This window comes from Eptatretus burgeri, chromosome 1 (genome assembly GCF_056783735.1).
Source record: "Eptatretus burgeri isolate ZD-2024b chromosome 1, Ebu_testis_v1, whole genome shotgun sequence".
In the NCBI taxonomy this organism is placed as follows: domain Eukaryota; kingdom Metazoa; phylum Chordata; class Myxini; order Myxiniformes; family Myxinidae; genus Eptatretus; species Eptatretus burgeri.
The window spans coordinates 48,645,794-48,664,910 of NC_140961.1; the positions used below are offsets into that span (position 1 = coordinate 48,645,794).

Sequence of the window (19,117 nt, forward strand, 5' to 3'; positions counted from 1 at the left end):
AAGTCACTGGATGCTGTGTCCCCATGTTGTCGTGAAGAAGCTGACACTCAAATATTTGTACATGCCAGGGATGCAACGACGGATGGTAGCAAGTCCATCATCATTAAGGCTAATGACACGGACGTACTAGTCATAGCAATATCTGTACTGCCATCCTCACAGGAACTAGGTCTTGAGAACATGTGGATTGCCTTTGGCCAAGGAGCCAAGGCGCGATGGATTCCAGTCCATGAGGTAGTTTCTGCAATCGGGCCTGAGAAAGCTAGAGGGATCCCATACTTCCATGCGTTCACTGGATGTGACGTCGTGTCTGCGTGTCTGCCTTCCGCGGTAAAGGGAAGAAAACTGCATGGCAGACTTGGAACGTCTTTGACGATGTTTCTGAAACATTCACCAATCTCAGCCAGCATCCAACATTGATTCGTGATCTTGACCTGCAGAGACTGGAGAGATTCGTTGTCCTATGTATGACAGATCAAGCGCAGCCACTGGTATGGACGGAGCAAGACTGGATCTCTTTGCCCGCAAGCAGAGGCCGTACAACTCAATTCCACCAACACAGCCAGCCCTCAGAGAACATGCAAAGTATGCGGCCTATCAGGCTGGGATCATCTGGGGCCAGGCAACCATCTCCAGTCCCGCTGAATGGGGATGGACACAGAAAGGAGAGATGTGGCAAATATGTTGAACAACACTACCCCCTATTGCAGCCAGCTGTCAGGAACTGACCAAGTGTTCCTGTAAGAAAGGTTGCAACCGGAGATGCAAGTGCTTTCAGTCAGGGCTCCCCTGCACAGCACTCTGCAGCTGCATATGTGGACAGCAGCAGCTGGAGGAACATTCGCATGGTATGCATAACTTTGAACATTTACTAGCCAGGGCCCGGCTGCAGAAAGGCCTTAGCTTCATATGACAATCATTAAAGTGGTGCAAAATCAGAAAAACGTGTGTGTCAGGGGGCTTTAAAAACAGGAAAATCCACTTCAGCAGGCTTGAAAACATAGGGATCCACACCTAGATCATGCAAATCGGACAACTACAAATACTTCTAAGCAAAAAGTCAGCTTCAGGAGGCTAACTTGGCAGCCATCTTGAAAAATGGCCACCATCTTGGATTTTCAAATGGCCAATCAGGCAGATTTGATTAGAATCCCCTGGAGAAAAATGTGCCAAATTTGATGCTTGTATCATCATTTGCACGATTCCTCTCAAAAATTGCTGTTATCTGCCCCACTACACCTCTTTGCGAACATCAGACATGTTGCTTATCTCCATGCTACCATAGCAAACAGCCATGAACGCAGTGGCTTCGGCGATGACATCGTCAATAGATGCATCCACATTCCCAAGTTTTTGAAGTGAATGGCCTGCTGCGAGTGTCTTCTTGCCAGTCAGTTTACCTCGACCATACATCTGGGCAACGGTGTCGCAACCTTTCAGTGCGTGTAAAGCTAGTATGTCTTGCACCACCCCGGCATGCTTTCTGGCAGTGGCCCCAATGTCGATCAACGATCGGCCAGGACATGTTGCTTCCATTGTTACGCAGCATTGCAGATGAAGTTCTGCAAAGTGATACACAAGCAAGATGAACACATAAGTATCACAGATGACTGTGATGCATTTTGCGCCATCTTCAGAAACTTTAGCGACTTGCTGAATCATGATGACATCTGCCTCCTCATGCGTCGTCTTCAAATCAGTGCGACACCTTTGGGCTCCGTGGTGTATTTCCACAGGGGTAGACTCCTGTCCCGTAAGGACGAGCCTGTGTTGGCTCACGTCAATCAAATTCTGGCAAATCAGTTCTATCAGCTGAACTTTGTTCTCAGTTACTGACAGAACCACCAGCTGTGGAGGCAGTGGAGTCTGGCGGTTCAACCTGTGGTGCCTGCTAGCTTGCTGCCCAGCTCTTGCTAATCTTGTTCCAATGTTGATGCTGATATCACGATAACTGTCAAATACCAGATATACATCTGATATGTCCACCTTTGCCATGATGTAGCTCGTGAAGTTGTCAACAAAGTCTTGCACAATTCCCCTGTTCGGCCAATGAATAACCCAGAGGATTGCACAACCATCTATGATGGTGACTTCAGGTTGTGGACCCAGTCTTGTTGAGATTTCCACTTGAAGATTCTTCTTCAATGTCGACTTGGTCTTTGCTAATCTCATCTCCCCCTTTTCATCGAATATTGATGTTGGCACAGGTGCAAGGTCGTACTCTAAGACGTCACATAGTTTGATGTTTCAACTTTGTTGGAGTCCCATAACCCTGGAGTAGATGAGATTTAGATCACAAACTTCAGTAGATCCCACACGCATGACTTTCCGTGTCACTGCCATAGTTATGACTTGTTTAGATAAGGGAGCGTTGGATCCTGCTGGCCAGCTTTCTTCATACGAATGCATCTGTGCTCGGCCATTGTCAACTGCCCTTGGCGCGTTCACCTTCTCCGGTTCAATTCTGCCAGTTACAATGTTGACAACTCTGTCTGCATGCTCGTTTGGGTCAAGTGGATCGATACAGGACTGGAGTTTTCTCCTTATCTTATCTCGGTCCTCTGCATAAAACCGTATGCGTGATGGCTTCTCTTCCTTGTAAATGGTCACCTCTGTGACTTTGTGCCCCTCAGACATATCTGTGAGATCGTGGACTACCTGACTAAATGTGTGCATACTATAGGCCCACTTCTTCAATGTGGAAGGCTTCAGTGTAATGCCAACGATTCCATGTATGCCATGACCGTAGCGCATGAACATGGACTCGATGTACATATCCGACCATATGTTGTTCCATAGGCCCTTCTTGTGCCGCATCACGTGATCTCCTTTTAAGAACATTTCCAGAATGTCTCCATGAAGCCTTTCCATCAATCAAAGGTAGAAGAGCCCATATCTAGCATAGTTGTGATGTCCAGCTGCGAAGAAGTAGGGGAGCATCTCCTTCATAACCAAAAAGATGCAATGGCCAGTCTCCTTCACGCTCAGCACAAACAAACACCATCATGATGAATACAGGTTTCACAAGGTTCTGTACCCATAGTTGTGTGGTCATGCTCTTTGTTGCTTTGGTTTCAAGAGTGTCCATTAAGTCTTCATGGCTTTCTGCCTAAACCACGCTGGAACGAAGGACCTCCTCAGTCACCAATCGCAGGGACCTGAAGTTTTGGGGAAACTTTTTTCCACCAAGCATATGAGCAACACCTCCAAAGGCAGATTTCATCACGTCTTCCAGCCCACTTTCAGCCATCAAGTTCCCCACACAACCGATGAAACTCATAAGGGTGTGCATGCCACCCAGCCTTAGTATGAACTGGGCAAATCGCTCAGGATAAACCCATTTAACATTAACGTCCACTCGATACAGCTGTTGGTCATTTGTGAAGATGGTTACGGTTTGTCCACACTCTGTGGCAAGCGTTTTCGCCCCCTCCATTGCTGTAAACATCATGTCCAGATCAGCTGGATCCATATCTATGAGTGGTGCATAAATGACCCTCGTTGCAGGTTGGATGGATCGTCCTTGCTCTCTGCAGAGCTTCGTATTAAAGCCACCAAACTCTGGTGTGTTCTGATCAGAAGTGATTTGCTTCAGAAAAGAGAAATCCATATCTTGAACTCTCCTAAGTTGTATAGCTTGATGAGCCAATACGTGGAGCGGTAACACCACACATGTGGCTTCTTCAACTGGCATCGCTAGTTTCTCAGGTCCCTTGTACCTTTGAACCAAAATGTCTTCTGTCACAGGTGTCTTCATTTCATCACGGGTCAATCGTCTGATGATGGCTTCATCTTCAGATGTGGAAGATATCTCCTGATCTTTTATGGTAAGTAGGAGAGCAACTGCAAGAGAATGTGTTGAAACTAGTCCATTCTGGGATGAGATATTGTGTCGAAGTTGTCAGCAACAACCTCAAAGAGGTCAGATTCAGCATTGGCAGTTCCCCTAATCCCGGAGTGAACAGTTGCAGCCTTTACTGCTGATCCCTTGAAACGCTGAAACTCATCATAGGAACAGGTCACACGATAGTTGTACAATTGCTCAATGAGGCTTTTACGACTGACTAGAACTCCCAATGCTATTTGGAGTGTAGTTGGTCGACTGGTGATCATATTTGTTATGATGTTTCCTATCAGAGCTCCTGGAAGTGTGCAGTCCAGTTTAGCTGATATTTTGGAGAGTAGCAATTGAAGGGTTGAACTCACTGCTTCATTAGCAATATCTATATTAATTCTCGTCTGATAGGAACTGTGGTCGGACGATAACTGCTTAGATTCCTGTGCAACTTTCTTGGCAATTCGTTCGATGGAAACATCAATGGCGTCATCTTCATCTTTTGCTACCAAGTTGATCGCAGTAGACGCTCTGCTGCGAAACAAGATTAAACCAGCGACACCTTCACCAGACAGAACCAGAAGCTCAGAGGCAAGTCTATCCAACAATTTGGATAACAGGGTTCGTCGAGAGTATAGCTTTCCTCCATGATCCTTGTACATATTGTAGAGTTCCACTGAATTCCAGATGCACAACTTGTCGTTTTTCATCGATAGAATGGTAGAACTGACAGCTGGCTGAAAGTCCTGAGTTTCTCTGCCACTGTGTGCTGCCACTCAACAGAACGGGGTGCCATGAAGGACTTTCTGCAGTCATCGTGATATCTCGCATCAGCAGCATGAAGATTGCTGATTGCGCCAATCATACGAGCCTCGACAAGGTATACAAAAAAACAAACAAACAAACAAAAAAAAACAGGTAAAGAAAAAAACAAATCAGTCTTAAAAACGATCAATGATGAATTTCAATTATATTCCAAATGAACACTTTTTCTTTTTTTTTAGCAGTCAGAACTGCTGTTAAGCTAAATTTCACCATTTACATTTTGAAAATCAGTTCAGGTTAAAAGTTCCTATAGCGTTATGTTAACCGTGTGTGGAAATTAAATAATAAAAAAACTGGAGACGCCTGGAGTTTAGGTGTGTGGCATATGTAGAGCTTTGCGGCTCTGAAAACGCCATTAAACACAAAAGAACACTTGGTCTCACATCAAAATAAGAATTATGCACAATAGCTGGAGTCTTTGGCGAGGGGACTTGCAGATCGAGTGTATAATAACTTTATTAACACTCCAAATATAGCAAACAAGAAAAACAACAGCGAAAGCGTCCTTCAGGTTAAGCCTTGCACCGAACCTCTCGTAACTCACTCTCAGCTCCACCTCTTTTTGTCCCTCCTCCGTTAAAGGGAAAACACACCGGTTACGTTCGACGAGCAAACTGATGCGATCCGGTCTCTGGAAGGAAAGGACCACAAGTCTAAAAATAGCACCGCAAAGCGGTCGTAACCCATCAGCCCCTTGACGCAAACCAATTTCAAGATGGTGGCCATATTGAAAATCACAGCACGCCAATTTTCGAAAGGAACCTTCCTCTACTCAACCCCAACACACCCAGCAAAAGTGGATTTAATCGGACAAGGCGTTCTCCTCAAAATTGACGGAAACCAATTTCAAGATGGCTGCCGTGGCGGCCACAGTGAAAATCGCAGCATGCCCATTTTGGAAAGGAACCTTCCTCTACTCAACCCCATTATACCTCGCCAGAATAAAAGCAATGTGTGAAGCCATTCTCAAGTTATTGTCTGGAAACCAAATTCAAGATGGCTGCTCTTGCCGCCATATTGGATATCGGATTGCGCTGAATATCGAAAGGAACCTTCCGCTAAACATCCCCATTATATCACACAAAAATGAAATCAATAAGTCAAGCCGTTCTCAAGTTATTGTCCGGAAACCAAATTCAAGATGGCTGCCCTAGCCGCCATATTGGATATCGTATTGTGTTTTATATTGAAAGGAACCTTCTTCTAACCACCCCCATGAAAATAAAATCAATCTGTCAAGCCGTTCTCAAGTTATTATCCGGAAACCAAATTCAAGATGGCTGCCCTAGCCGCCATATTGGATATCGCATCACACTGAATATCGAAAGGAAACTTCCTCTACCCAGCCCCAACACACCCTGTAAAATGGATTTAATCGGACAAGGCGTTCTCGAAATCAACGGAAACCAATTTCAAGATGGCTGCCATGGAGGCCACATTGAAAATAGCAGCACACCCATTTTCGAAAGGAACCTTCTTCTGTTCAACCCCAACACACCCTGCAAAAATGGATTTAATCGGACAAGGAGTTCTTGAAATTGACGGAAACCAAAAGTTGACAGACGGACGGACGCCCGGGCAACGCCTATGACGACAATACCCCTTAGCCAATTTGGGCTGAGGGGTAATAACGGAGCACCCACTTCAAATAAACTTGCGCGCAATGTGACGATCAACACTACTGTTCACCGTCATGTTCGTCTGCACTGCAGATGGTGGCAAGCTTCCCGTGTTTGTCATGTTGAAGAGGAAGACAATGCCCAAAGACAAGTTTCCAGCCGGTGTCATTCTTCGTGTGAAGCAGTAGGGGTGCATAGATGAGGGACTGGTCCAGGAATGGGGGCACACAGTCTGGAGTAGTGGGGCAGATGGCAGTCTCTCCCGATGACGGAGCATGCTAGGCCTGGATGCCATCATTTATCACAAGACCGACGACACTAAAGCGCTGCTCCATCGGACCAACACCGATCTCATCATCATCCCAGGTGGGATGACCGCTGCTGCAGCTCCTCAATGTGTCCATCAACAAGCCGTTCAAGGACGGGCTACATCGCTGCTGGTCCGACTGGATAATGAGTGGGGAGCAGACCTACACCAAGAGCAGGAGGATGGGAAAGGTCGACCTTCTGGATCGTCAAAGTGTGGGAGGAGATACCGTCAGACATCATCAAGCGAGCATTTCTGAAATGCTGCATATCTCCAACAACATGGATGGCACAGAGGACAATATAATTTTGGAGGAGGTTGCAAATGACGGCGACAGCGATGGGGACTTGTTCTACCCTGATTCAGAAAAGAAGTTACGAGCAGTCTTCGATGAGGAAAGCATTGACAAAGATTTCCTCAGGTTTAACTGAAAAGCTTCATCAAACCCAAACGGCCCTTTTTCAGAGCCATAAATCCACATGAAATGCGAGATACAGGTATGAATCCATTTTCTTCCTTTTTCTCGTAACAAAAAAAAAATCCTCTTTACAATATTAAACAAGAAATAGAGCAATCAGAGATTGCAGACCCTTGTCAGGACTTGTTTTGTGTGGTGTATTTTGTGAGGAGTTTGTGTACTGGTGTGTTACGTAATTAATGAGACAAAATTGGAACTGCCACTTCATAACTGCTGGCGGTGATGACAGGTTCAGCCATTTCAGAGAAGATTTTTGAAGGCTTTTTTTTTTAAGGAATATGGCTGCCAAATCACGTGACCAATGATGTCATCCAAAGATTTTTGTGGACCATTTTATCCTGAGATGACACTTATATTTTCATACTGATTGGATGTAGTGTTCGACACATGCATTTAAGATGTCAAAACGAAGGCACCTATGGCGTCATTTAAAAATAAATAAATTAATAAATCACTCCTTCCCCATGAGAAGTACTTGTGTGCCAAGTTTCAATATTTTTCCTTGGTGTGGTTTCAGTGATGCAAAGGTCCAAAGTTTTTCCAATATGGCTGCCACACCACATGACCTATGACGTCATAGCATTAAAACATACCACATGAGTAGTCGCACCAATGGTGAAAATTTTGTCTCAATCCACCAAGTGATTGCGGAGAAAAACACGAAAGTTCTGTGCGGACAAACAAATACGGACCCAAATGCAATAACTTCTCCTTCAGCGATGGTAAAAATAAGAAAGAAAAATAAAAACTTCTTGGTATTCTCTTCTCTCTCTTCAACTTCTTGAAAATGAAAATATGACCATTAGACTAAATTAAGCGGACGTGCGAGTAAGCATGTTGATACCTCTGTCACTTTGTTCCATACAAAGTTAATGTACAAACATATTTAGATCTAGATCAGAAAAAAAAAAGATCAATATATTCATTTATTTTGAGGATGAAAAACATGGGTGTGGTTAATACACCAGAAATATGTTTTTTTTGGGGGGGGGGTTTGGAGGGTGAAAAATAGGGGTGCAGTTAATGCACAGCCATAGTTGAAACACCGGAAAATATGGGAACTGAAACTGCCACTTTATAACAACTGGCAATGATGACCGGGTATCAAGACATCCTGCTTTGATCGGACACCTGACCCTGACTCATGACGTTTATTATGACTTAATTGCATTTAGAATGGGATTAAAATGATTTAAATTCAAATCAAATGGAAGACCAAATAGGTACAGTCCTGCATTGGAGTAATCGTAAGGAACCCGAACAAGCAAAAAGCAAGGATGACATCATCAGGAAGAACCTGGATAGGATTGCGTTTCAGATGCTACTCCTCTACCCTCAAACCGATCAAGGCACAGCCAAGTGAGACTTACTCAAAATATATATATATATATATATCCAGCCTCCCAAAGCCTGGTGTGACCAGAGACCTGGTGTGTTGGCGCAGTGGTTAGGGCAGCGGCTTGGGATCCAAAAGGTCCTGGGTTCAAGCCCCGTTGGGCCACTGAATTAATACACCAGGGGGTTGACTCAGCCTGTCATCCTTCCGAGGTCGGCAAAATGAGTACCAGTATACTGGGCCGGTGTATACCCCGGTTAAAATAGGTGTACCATATCCCTGTGTCGTAAGAGGCGACCAGGGTTGCGTCAGGAAGGGCATCCGGCGTAAAACATGTGCCAAATCACTATGCGGATCGGATGATCCGCTGTGGCGACCCCTAACGGGAGCAGCCGAAAGGAGAAGAAGAAGATATATATATATATATATATATATATATATATATATATATATATATATATATATATATATATATATATAATAATAATAAACAAGAAGGTGTGAACACAGAATTGTGCTACGACATGAAAAACAGCATCCTGGTTGCCATGGCAACCACTTTAGATGACAAACGTATGTCGCGACACACCGTCTACACAGTCTGTACCTATGCACCAAATATGAAACGTGAAAGTTGAAAACTTTGGGAGTTAGAGTGCAGACAGGAACGGATGGAAAACAGCATCCTGGTTGCCATGGCAACCACTTTTGATGACGAACGTATGTCGTGACACACCGTCTCCACAGTCTGTACCTGTGTACCAAATATGAAACGTGAAAGTTGAAAACTTTGGGAGTTAACAGTGCGGACAGGAATAGATGGAAAACAGCAACCACTTTAGATGACGAACGTATGTCGCACACACCGTCTCCACAGTCTGTACCTATGTACCAAATATGAAACGTGAAAGTTGAAAACTTTGGGAGTTAGAGTGTGGACAGGAACGGACGGACGGACGGCCAGACAGACAGACGGACGACCGGTATCACATAATACGCCCCGATATATATATATATATATATATATATATATATATATATATATATATATATATATATATATATATATATATATATATATATATATATATATATATATATATATATATATATATATATATATATATATATATATATATATCGGGGCGTATAAAAAAGTGTGGTAGACAAAAACAATGGAAAGGAAAAAATAACTTGCACCAAAAACTTTAACATTTTCACGCTGATGCTCACACTGGGGGTATGGCTATAGCTCTCTGTTCTTCGAACAGGCGAGCTAAAAATCACATTTCTACGAGGAGTACTTGCTGTGTGCCAAGTTTCAATTTTTACCTTGGTACAGTTTCAGAGACACAGAAGTCAAAGTTTTTCCGTTTTTTCAACATGGCTACCATGTGACCTACGACATCATAATGATCACCAAAACATTCTACCTGAGTAGTCGCTCCGATGGTGAAAATTGTCTCAATCAGACAAGCGGTTGTGGGAAAAAAAACCCCATTAAAGTTCTGTGCAGACAAAGAAACGGACCCAAATGCAACACCCTCTCCTTTGGCGAGGGGAACAAGAACAAGAAGAACAAGAAGAACAAGAAGAACAAGAAGAACAAGAAGAACAAGAAGAACAAGAAGAACAAGAAGAACAAGAAGAACAAGAAGAACAAGAAGAACAAAAAGAAGAAGAAGAAGAAGCATGTTTAACATAACCCTGAGGCTAATGGAATATTCATTTTCCACAACCGCCTCCATGCTTTCTAAATCAACGCAACGACTTGCGTGAGAACGGCTCGTCTGAAGAGCGTGCTCTCTGGACGGGCCCGCTGATGAAGGCACCACCGTGAAGATAAATTGATGAGGTGCATGTGAACAATCATTTTGTAGCAATATTAAAATAATCACAATGGTGATGGTATCATGATACGTCTCGTTGGCAAAATTACACGCGTGCAGTCTCATTTACCGATATTTCTGGTACATATCAAGTCTCTCAAGGGATTCGTACATTGATTGCCTGATGGACGAAGGGTATCGAATGAGAAGGAGATCACGTAGAATGATATAATGTGAAAAAGGGTTCTCAATTGCACTTGGTCTGTCATGTGGGTGAGGTTGGCAGAACTTCCATGATGACCATCATATGTGCAAAACATCGTGGATCTGCAAGTTTCTTTTTGCTTATTTCAAACAAATCACAAAAGCGTGAATGACAGGATGGTGCATACTTGCTTTTAAGCTGCCGAGCCTGCGTTCGACTGCGAACCCAACTTTAAACTACAATATTAGTGCTTTGCAGACAGGGCTTTGCATCACAAATTGCGCTGGCTGGGTGACCAATCTTCGGTCATTATTCTGATGTCAACAATCTCAGGGTTTCGTCATCCGCAGAAAAGGAAATTATTGCTGCAGGAACCCTCAACAAATTCCAACTTGCGGTCTAAATTGGCTCCAGTTGAATGTCAAGCCTGGCCAGCCACTGGCGTCGGAGCCCAAAAACCCAGGCTAAAATGTACACCATTTCTGACCCCACAAGGTGAGAATATACCTGGTGTTGGCTTAATGGTTAGGGTGGTGGGCTTGGGATCCCGCTCTGCCATTGAATTCATACCAGGTGGGGTTGACTCAACCTGTCATCCTTCCGAGGTCAGCAAAATGAGTACCAGCTTACTGGGATGATTGAGCCATTTGAGTATCCTGTGTTGGAATTGCGACCCATCCAGGATTGTGCCCAATAGCCCAAAAGACTGCTTTGGCAGCACTGACGGTCTCTCCAGAGTATGGTCCCAATGGATGGATGGATTGAAGGTGAGAATTATTGTGGTAGTTAAAGAAATTGTAATGTTACAGTTGAGCACATGCATGAAGCCTTCATAAAATAGGATAGTGGGAACAGTAGGAAAACTATAACACCGATCGGGAACTCGGTAGAGAGCATACCTCTGCCAGGCTGAACAGTTTACGTTTTGTATCCCACCGATAGGCCTGATCTAGATCCAGACCTGAAACAAAATCATATTGGCTTGTTCTCGTCACCTAACAAACTCATCCACCTATTGTTGTCATAACTCGTCCACAATTTTTTGAAATATATCTCAATGGTGAAGAATGACATTTAAAATTCTCAGATCCGGATCTTCACCAAAATCAAATCAATCCTTGTCACACACCCAACCTGTCCACCAAGTTTCTGCAGAATCCGTCCATAACTTTGAGACATCATGTTATACATCGTTTTTGGCCCCACCTCTCAATGGTGAAGAATCACTTTTAAAAAATATTAGCCGGATCCGGTTCTTCACCAAAATCGAATGATTTTGTCCTTGTGACACACCCAACTTCTCCACAAAATTTCGTCCAAATCCGTCCTCAACTTTTTAAGATGTACTGTTCACAAACAAACCAACACATAGACAAACAGACAGTGGTGAAAACATAACCCCCATCCACCTTCGGTGGTGGAGGTAAGAAGAACCTATAGGAACGGGGGCCACTGGGAGGATCATAAAAACGGCCACAGCACTTCAACAGCAACAATAATAATAATAATTAAAACTGGTAAACCAGTAATCCCGGGCTTCAAGGCGTGCCTCCATTTTAACAAATTTCAACACCATCACCCTGTCACATGATGTGGGTTTTCCGAGTTAGAAAGTTAGTTCATGTCTGCAATGTGGCCCAGCTACGGGGTCCCTCATGTTATATCAATGAAGGATTGAAAAGCCCATAGCAATACATGATAGAGAAAGAAACTTCACATTGGACAAATCGAGGCTGGACAAATTTTCAAGTCCCCAAAAAAGTCCAATAACTCCACATTTACATATTAATGTAAATGGCGAACTTGTAGAAAGTTAAAATATCTTCCAGAATGTGTGGGCACTTTTTGTCTATCTTCTTTGGTTTTCATTTTACGACATGTCAAAAATGGGTGATTTTAAACTTTGGGGGGCTCTGGGGCCTCACTGGGGTAAAATACAGACATAGTGTAAACATATTTGGAGTCCCCTCTTCAAGGCCTATCAGAATCTGTCATTAAATTTTTTCAACTCTCATTTGCATATTTGGCATATTTAATGAGGCGAATCGGCATCATTTTAATCATATAAATTATGTAACGATTTCGACGAAATTAACAACTTAACATTGCAATGGAACCTTGCAAATGTGTGCAAAAGTTTGAGGCTGTCGTATTACCCCTTCTGGAGAAGAAGATGTTTTTAGGTTTTGGAGAAAATCCAATATGGCCGCCAGACCACGTGACCTACGTCATCAAAATTTTCAAAGTATAAACTTCAGGTGGAGAGTTATTCAATGGATAAGTTTCATTGAATTTCATCCAAGCGTTGTTTTTATTTTATGACATTTCAAAAATGGGTCATTTTCAACTTTGGGGGGCGCTGGGGGCTCACTGGGGTCAAATACAGACATAGTATAAATATATTGGGAGTCCGCTGTTTATGTGCTATCTAAATTTGTCATTAAATTTTTTCAACTCTCATTTGCATATTTTGCATATTTAATGAGGCGAATCGGCATCATTTAAAATCATATAAATTAAATAACGATTTCGACTAAATTAACAAATTAACATTACCATGGAACTTAGCAAATGTGTGCAAAAGATTGAGGCTGTCAGATTATCCCTTCTGGAGAAGATGTTTTTAGGTTTTGGATAAAATCCAATATGGCCGCCATACCACGTGACCGACGTCATCAAAATTTTCAAAGTATAATCTTCAGGTGGAGAGTTATTAAATGGATAAGTTTCATTGAATTTCATCCAAGCGTTGTTTTTATTTTATGACATTTAAAAAATGGGTCATTTTCAACTTTGGGGGGCTCTGGGGGCTCACTGGGGTCAAATACAGACATAGTATAAATATATTGGGAGTCCCCTGTTTATGTGCTATCTAAATTTGTCATTAAATTTTTTCAACTCTCATTTGCATATTTTGCATATCTAATGAGGCGAATCGGCATCATTTAAAATCATATTAATTATTTAACGATTTCGACCAAATTAACAAATTCACATTAACATCGAACTTAGCAAATGTGTGCAAAAGATTGAGGCTGTCGGATTATCCCTTCTGGAGAAGAAGATCTTTTTAGGTTTTGGATAAAATCCAATATGGCCGCCAGACCACGTGACCTACGTCATCAAAATTTTTAAAGTATAAACCTCAGGTGGAGAGTAATTAAATTGATAAGTTTCATTGAATTTACTCGAAGCGTTGTTTTCATTTTATGACATTTCAAAAATGGGTCATTTTCAACTTTGGGGGGCGCTGGGGGCTCATTGGGGTCAAATACAGACATCGTATAAATATATTGGGAGTCCCCTGTTTATGTACTATCTAAATCTGTCATTAAATTTTTTCAACTCTCATTTGCATATTTTGCATATCTAATGAGGCGAATCGGCATCATTTAAAATCATATTAATTATTTAACGATTTCGACCAAATTAACAAATTAACATTACCATGGAACTTAGCAAATGTGTGCAAAAGATTGAGGCTGTCAGATTATCCCTTCTGGAGAAGATGTTTTTAGGTTTTGGATAAAATCCAATATGGCCGCCATACCACGTGACCGACGTCATCAAAATTTTCAAAGTATAATCTTCAGGTGGAGAGTTATTAAATGGATAAGTTTCATTGAATTTCATCCAAGCGTTGTTTTTATTTTATGACATTTAAAAAATGGGTCATTTTCAACTTTGGGGGGCTCTGGGGGCTCACTGGGGTCAAATACAGACATAGTATAAATATATTGGGAGTCCCCTGTTTATGTGCCATCTAAATTTGTCATTAAATTTTTTCAACTCTCATTTGCATATTTTGCATATCTAATGAGGCGAATCGGCATCATTTAAAATCATATTAATTATTTAACGATTTCGACCAAATTAACAAATTCACATTAACATCGAACTTAGCAAATGTGTGCAAAAGATTGAGGCTGTCGGATTATCCCTTCTGGAGAAGAAGATCTTTTTAGGTTTTGGATAAAATCCAATATGGCCGCCAGACCACGTGACCTACGTCATCAAAATTTTTAAAGTATAAACCTCAGGTGGAGAGTAATTAAATTGATAAGTTTCATTGAATTTACTCGAAGCGTTGTTTTCATTTTATGACATTTCAAAAATGGGTCATTTTCAACTTTGGGGGGCGCTGGGGGCTCATTGGGGTCAAATACAGACATCGTATAAATATATTGGGAGTCCCCTGTTTATGTACTATCTAAATCTGTCATTAAATTTTTTCAACTCTCATTTGCATATTTTGCATATTTAATGAGGCGAATCGGCATCATTTAAAATCATATAAATTAAATAACGATTTCAACCAAATTAACAACTTTACATTCCCAAGCAACTTGGCAAATGTGTGCAAAAGATTGAGGCTGTCTGATTATCCCTTCTGGAGAAGAAGATGTTTTTAGGTTTTGGATAAAATCCAATATGGCCGCCATACCACGTGACCTACGTCATCAAATGTTTCATAGTATAAACTTCAGGTGGTGAGTAATAATCCTGTTAAGTTTCGTTGAATTTCATCCGACAGTTTTCCCTCCAGATCCGCCACAAAATCGGTCAGTAGAACATAAAAACGCCGTTAATAATAATAATAATAATACTAACGAATTCAATAGGGCTTCAGCCATGCTTGAAGCCCTAATAACAATAAACCCAAGCAATTAAACAAATCATGCGATCCAAGGAATGGATTTTGAACATTAATAATGACAACATCTTGAAGACATTTTCATAAATCAATACATTTTAAACTTTATCCCCAACTGTGTGCCACATGTTTTGTGAATGAAATTGAAAGCGCTTACACCTTAGTAGATAAACAGATGACCACAAATAATCCAAGCCTCAGGAGAGAAAAAGTGTGAGTTTGAATCTCATATTACTTTGTTCATTGTCTGTGAAGTAATAACGGGTACAAGTACAATGTGGTCATGCGGTGTCAAATGCAAGCATGATGGGTAAAACAGCGGATCATTTGGTGGACCTCTTACCTGCCATCCTCAACATCATTGCCTGCAGCGGTGTTAGCCCTTCCTTCTTTTTACCCTTCACACCTCCTTCTCCCTCAGCAAAACGGACCACACGGCCTGGAAAATAGAGTTGATTTCGTAAAAACCACAATACATCAGGGTAAACATAACGTAAACAGCAGCAAGAGGGAAGAATTACACGTTGGCATTGCAACAGCGTTCTATCAGTGATGTCACCGTTTTCACATACCATGGTTTCGTTAACATTAGAACGACAGCTAAAAGTTTCTGCTCGTTTCAAAACTTGAGACAGTTTTACTTCAACAGTCCCATGATAGGAAAGCCATTGAGGAAGTATGCAAAAATGTACTACCAGGTCGCTCTCCCTCTCCTGGTGGTTGCTCGTCTATTTCCTGGTTCTTCTCATCCTCGTCTTCACTCGAGCTCGGTTCAGCGTCAATGTCCACAGGTTCGATGGCTTCTCCAATGTCCTCCATGGCTGTGTTGAACGAAAGTGTCACATTTGCACAACGGTAAACATCTCAATGCTGGGCATTTTACAAGATCAGCAACCATTTCATCCCAAGGCCAAAAGACTTGCCAGTCTCTGGATCATATATTTCGTCTTCATCCCGAAGAGGGAGAGTGTGGGCAGGGTGCTGCTTAGCTGTCATGAGAACCTGTGGAGGTGGGGGACCGGGTGGAGGACCTGGTGGTCTTTTTGAGGGAGGTAACTTAGGCACCCCTAGGCTCGGACCGACGGGCACTTGAGTGGTGCTGCACTCATGGAACAACAAAGAATATGGAACAAAACAAAAACAAAAAAAAGGGTGCAAGTGATCAGGACGAGCAAAGTACAGAACCACATAATACAAATTCATCATGCTTTTGTAATGTCAAACACTCAATCCCTCTCTTCCCCCAACTCAACACACCTCTGCCCCACCCCTTCAGACCTTCACTACCCCTTCACACTATAATCACTACAATAGTGTACCATTGGTCATAAACATTCCCTTGTGCAATCGAGGAATGCTGTGTAAAGGAGATGCACATATACCCAAAGGACCCGCTTTTCTTCAGGATGGAGGGTGGTTGAGCACCCGGGAGAGGGATGTCTTGGATGGAAGTGATGTTCGATGGAGCATGGGGCATATCAGGTAAGGGGATCGTGTCGATTTCCACATGCTGTGCATTCTGGGACAAACAACACATTTCATCGTCATCAGTAATGTACACAAGGCATGGCCATCTCACAATTTAACATGCCCGAGATACGACTGCTGTCCAGTCGTCCTGTGTGTTTTAAGTCTTCCCAACAACAAAAAGCATAAAAAGAAATACAATTTGATTGGCATAATACTGCCAAAGTTTGGCAAGACCAGCCAGTCAACGAAAATAAATAGATTCTAATTTTGCTTCTCAAATCCACTGCAGAGGGTTTTGAAGGTAGACAATTATCAAACAAGGACAAATGTGTCCAAGAGCCGCATCCTAAAGGTTTTGTCTTCACCAGAAGAAGAAGAACAACAACTTCCGATATTTCGTCACGTGCCTTGATGGAGCCAATAGCGAGACCAGTCATGGAGGCTTCTCGTTCATGACGAGAAAATCGTGTATTTACGAAATTACAACACATTAAATAGTAACGTGAACTTTTCAAAACTTTAAAACAAATGTCCGAATATATTTAAAAGTTCATGAAAGACGCTCTCAAAAGGAACCCTCAATGCGAGGATGTGTACAGGTGTTTAGTATTTAAGGAGATCCGGATCCTGTATATAAAAGAGCCACGTCCTAAAGGTTTTGTCTTCACCAGAACAACAACAACAACAACAACAACAACAACAACAACAGAAGAAGAACAACGCAGAGCTTTCTTAGAGCCAGCGTTCGCTATGTGAGACACGGCTAAAAAATGATGGTGACAGTTTTGAGGAGAATTAACTGTCATCCCAGAAATTGTTTGGTCAAATGTGGTGCAACGTAGCTGTGTGAAGTTGGAAACTGAGCTAGTCTCAAGAAAACTGCCAGAATCACTATTTTTAACACCAAGTTGACTCATTAACAACTTTAAAGGAGCGGGTAATCTGCCTGCTCCAACTGTGGTGTCAGTTGACAAATTAAGGTCCACTCAATGCCCCCCTCCCCAACCAGGGCCACTTGGAGTGGGCAAGAGAAATGCCACCTTAGGTGACTATAAAAATAAATCGTGAAATAAAAACACTAATATTTAAGAATCCGAAGGTCTTTCCTCCTAGTTATCACAGATGTCAGATATTCAAGCGAAACATTTAATTCCCAGCACCTGAAAAGGCCTTAACTGTCTGTAACATTATTAAGTACAAGCAGAGATACCCACACCTCATGCACAAGGAATTTAGAGTTTGGAAAAAGAGAGCCAGGTACTTTGTACAATTCTAACTAATTCATCACATATAATTTAGCAGGTAATACTATACTAATAAGAAATACTAATAATAATGTAACGATTAATACAATATTGAATATAAAATAACAGGAAAAACAGGCAATAATACGAGACAATAAGGCAATACTACAAAATAATGAATACTGCAGTGTTCACTAGATAGACAACATTTCAAGTCTGGTTGTTGGGTGCAAGAATTATTAACTTGGCAATATAGATAAGATGATTTGTAACACTGCCCACCACTGGGTGGCACTATATTATACACATTGTCATGGAGAGAATTGGGGTCTTCCCCCAACCCAGAAACCCCTACCCTGTAGGTTTGAAAATGTTTTCTTGCATCTCCATTTGCCAAGAAGATTCCAATGGTATGCAATATGATGGGGCGACTGAGGTTATTACGAGTGGGGTCAATTATATCGATGGACAGACAGAAAATACAACTTTATACAGTACATAGAATAGATTTTCAGAAGGAGATGAGGAGAAATTGTGCCGACTGAGATTGAATAAGCAAACAGGCCGTCCAAGGGTATAATGTTGGGATGTATAAGCTATTCGACCAGATAACCGTAACTTTAAACGCTTTTAAAACTAGTTTATAGAATACCTTACCCCGTGAGGTCTTGAGAAAACAAAAGGACATGGGCGGGGTCTACAAACAGCAAATTTGATTGGTCAAGATGTAAAATGCCATAATGGAGGAGATGGTGGCCTTTTTGAGACCAAAAGGGTTTTTTGAAGTGCCAATAAGAAGATTTGTATTCTCCAGTGTTCAAGTATATATTTAAATTAACAAACTATAGATTTTACAAGTTGTATCAAATTTTTTTCAGAAGTTTACTACCCTTGCTGCAGCGTCTTTTACACCAACTTATTTAACAGGTTACATTAGTTCATCGTGGTTGTTTGTGTCCTTCATGGCATCATTAAAACAGTGAGTTTCCTGTTTGGAATGATTTTCAATTTGATTTGACTTTCAATTTTATCAACGTTGTATTTTGAGGCAAACGGAGTAAAAAAAATTACATCTCACTCCTCTCTGCACATGCACGATTGGGGCAAACTCAGAGCCAAAGTACTGCTAAACTGCAGATTTGTTTTCCGATTTGTGTTCAAAATCTAACATTCGATTGAAATTAAGCAGTTCCTCAATCATAAACCGACGTTTGTAGAAGCAAGGACAGACCCAGATAAAGTGAACCAATTGCTTAACCCCACTTTTGCCTCACATACGTGGGGGTAACAAAGTTAAAAAACAAAACAAAACAAA

General features: G+C 41.7%; 1 protein-coding gene across 1 annotated transcript in view; it reads right to left on the reverse strand.

The window, feature by feature from the left end:
* The window catches only part of WBP11 (WW domain binding protein 11), a 44,596-nt gene that overhangs the window by 16,000 nt on the left and 9,479 nt on the right, over positions 1-19,117 (reverse strand). Inside the window, exons 5-8 of the mRNA XM_085883191.1 lie at positions 16,471-16,607; positions 16,012-16,187; positions 15,784-15,909; positions 15,432-15,527 (exon numbers count right to left, since the gene is read on the reverse strand). Of these exons, the coding sequence (XP_085739317.1) occupies positions 15,432-15,527; positions 15,784-15,909; positions 16,012-16,187; positions 16,471-16,607 (535 nt within the window). The remainder of the gene's footprint in view (positions 1-15,431; positions 15,528-15,783; positions 15,910-16,011; positions 16,188-16,470; positions 16,608-19,117) is intronic.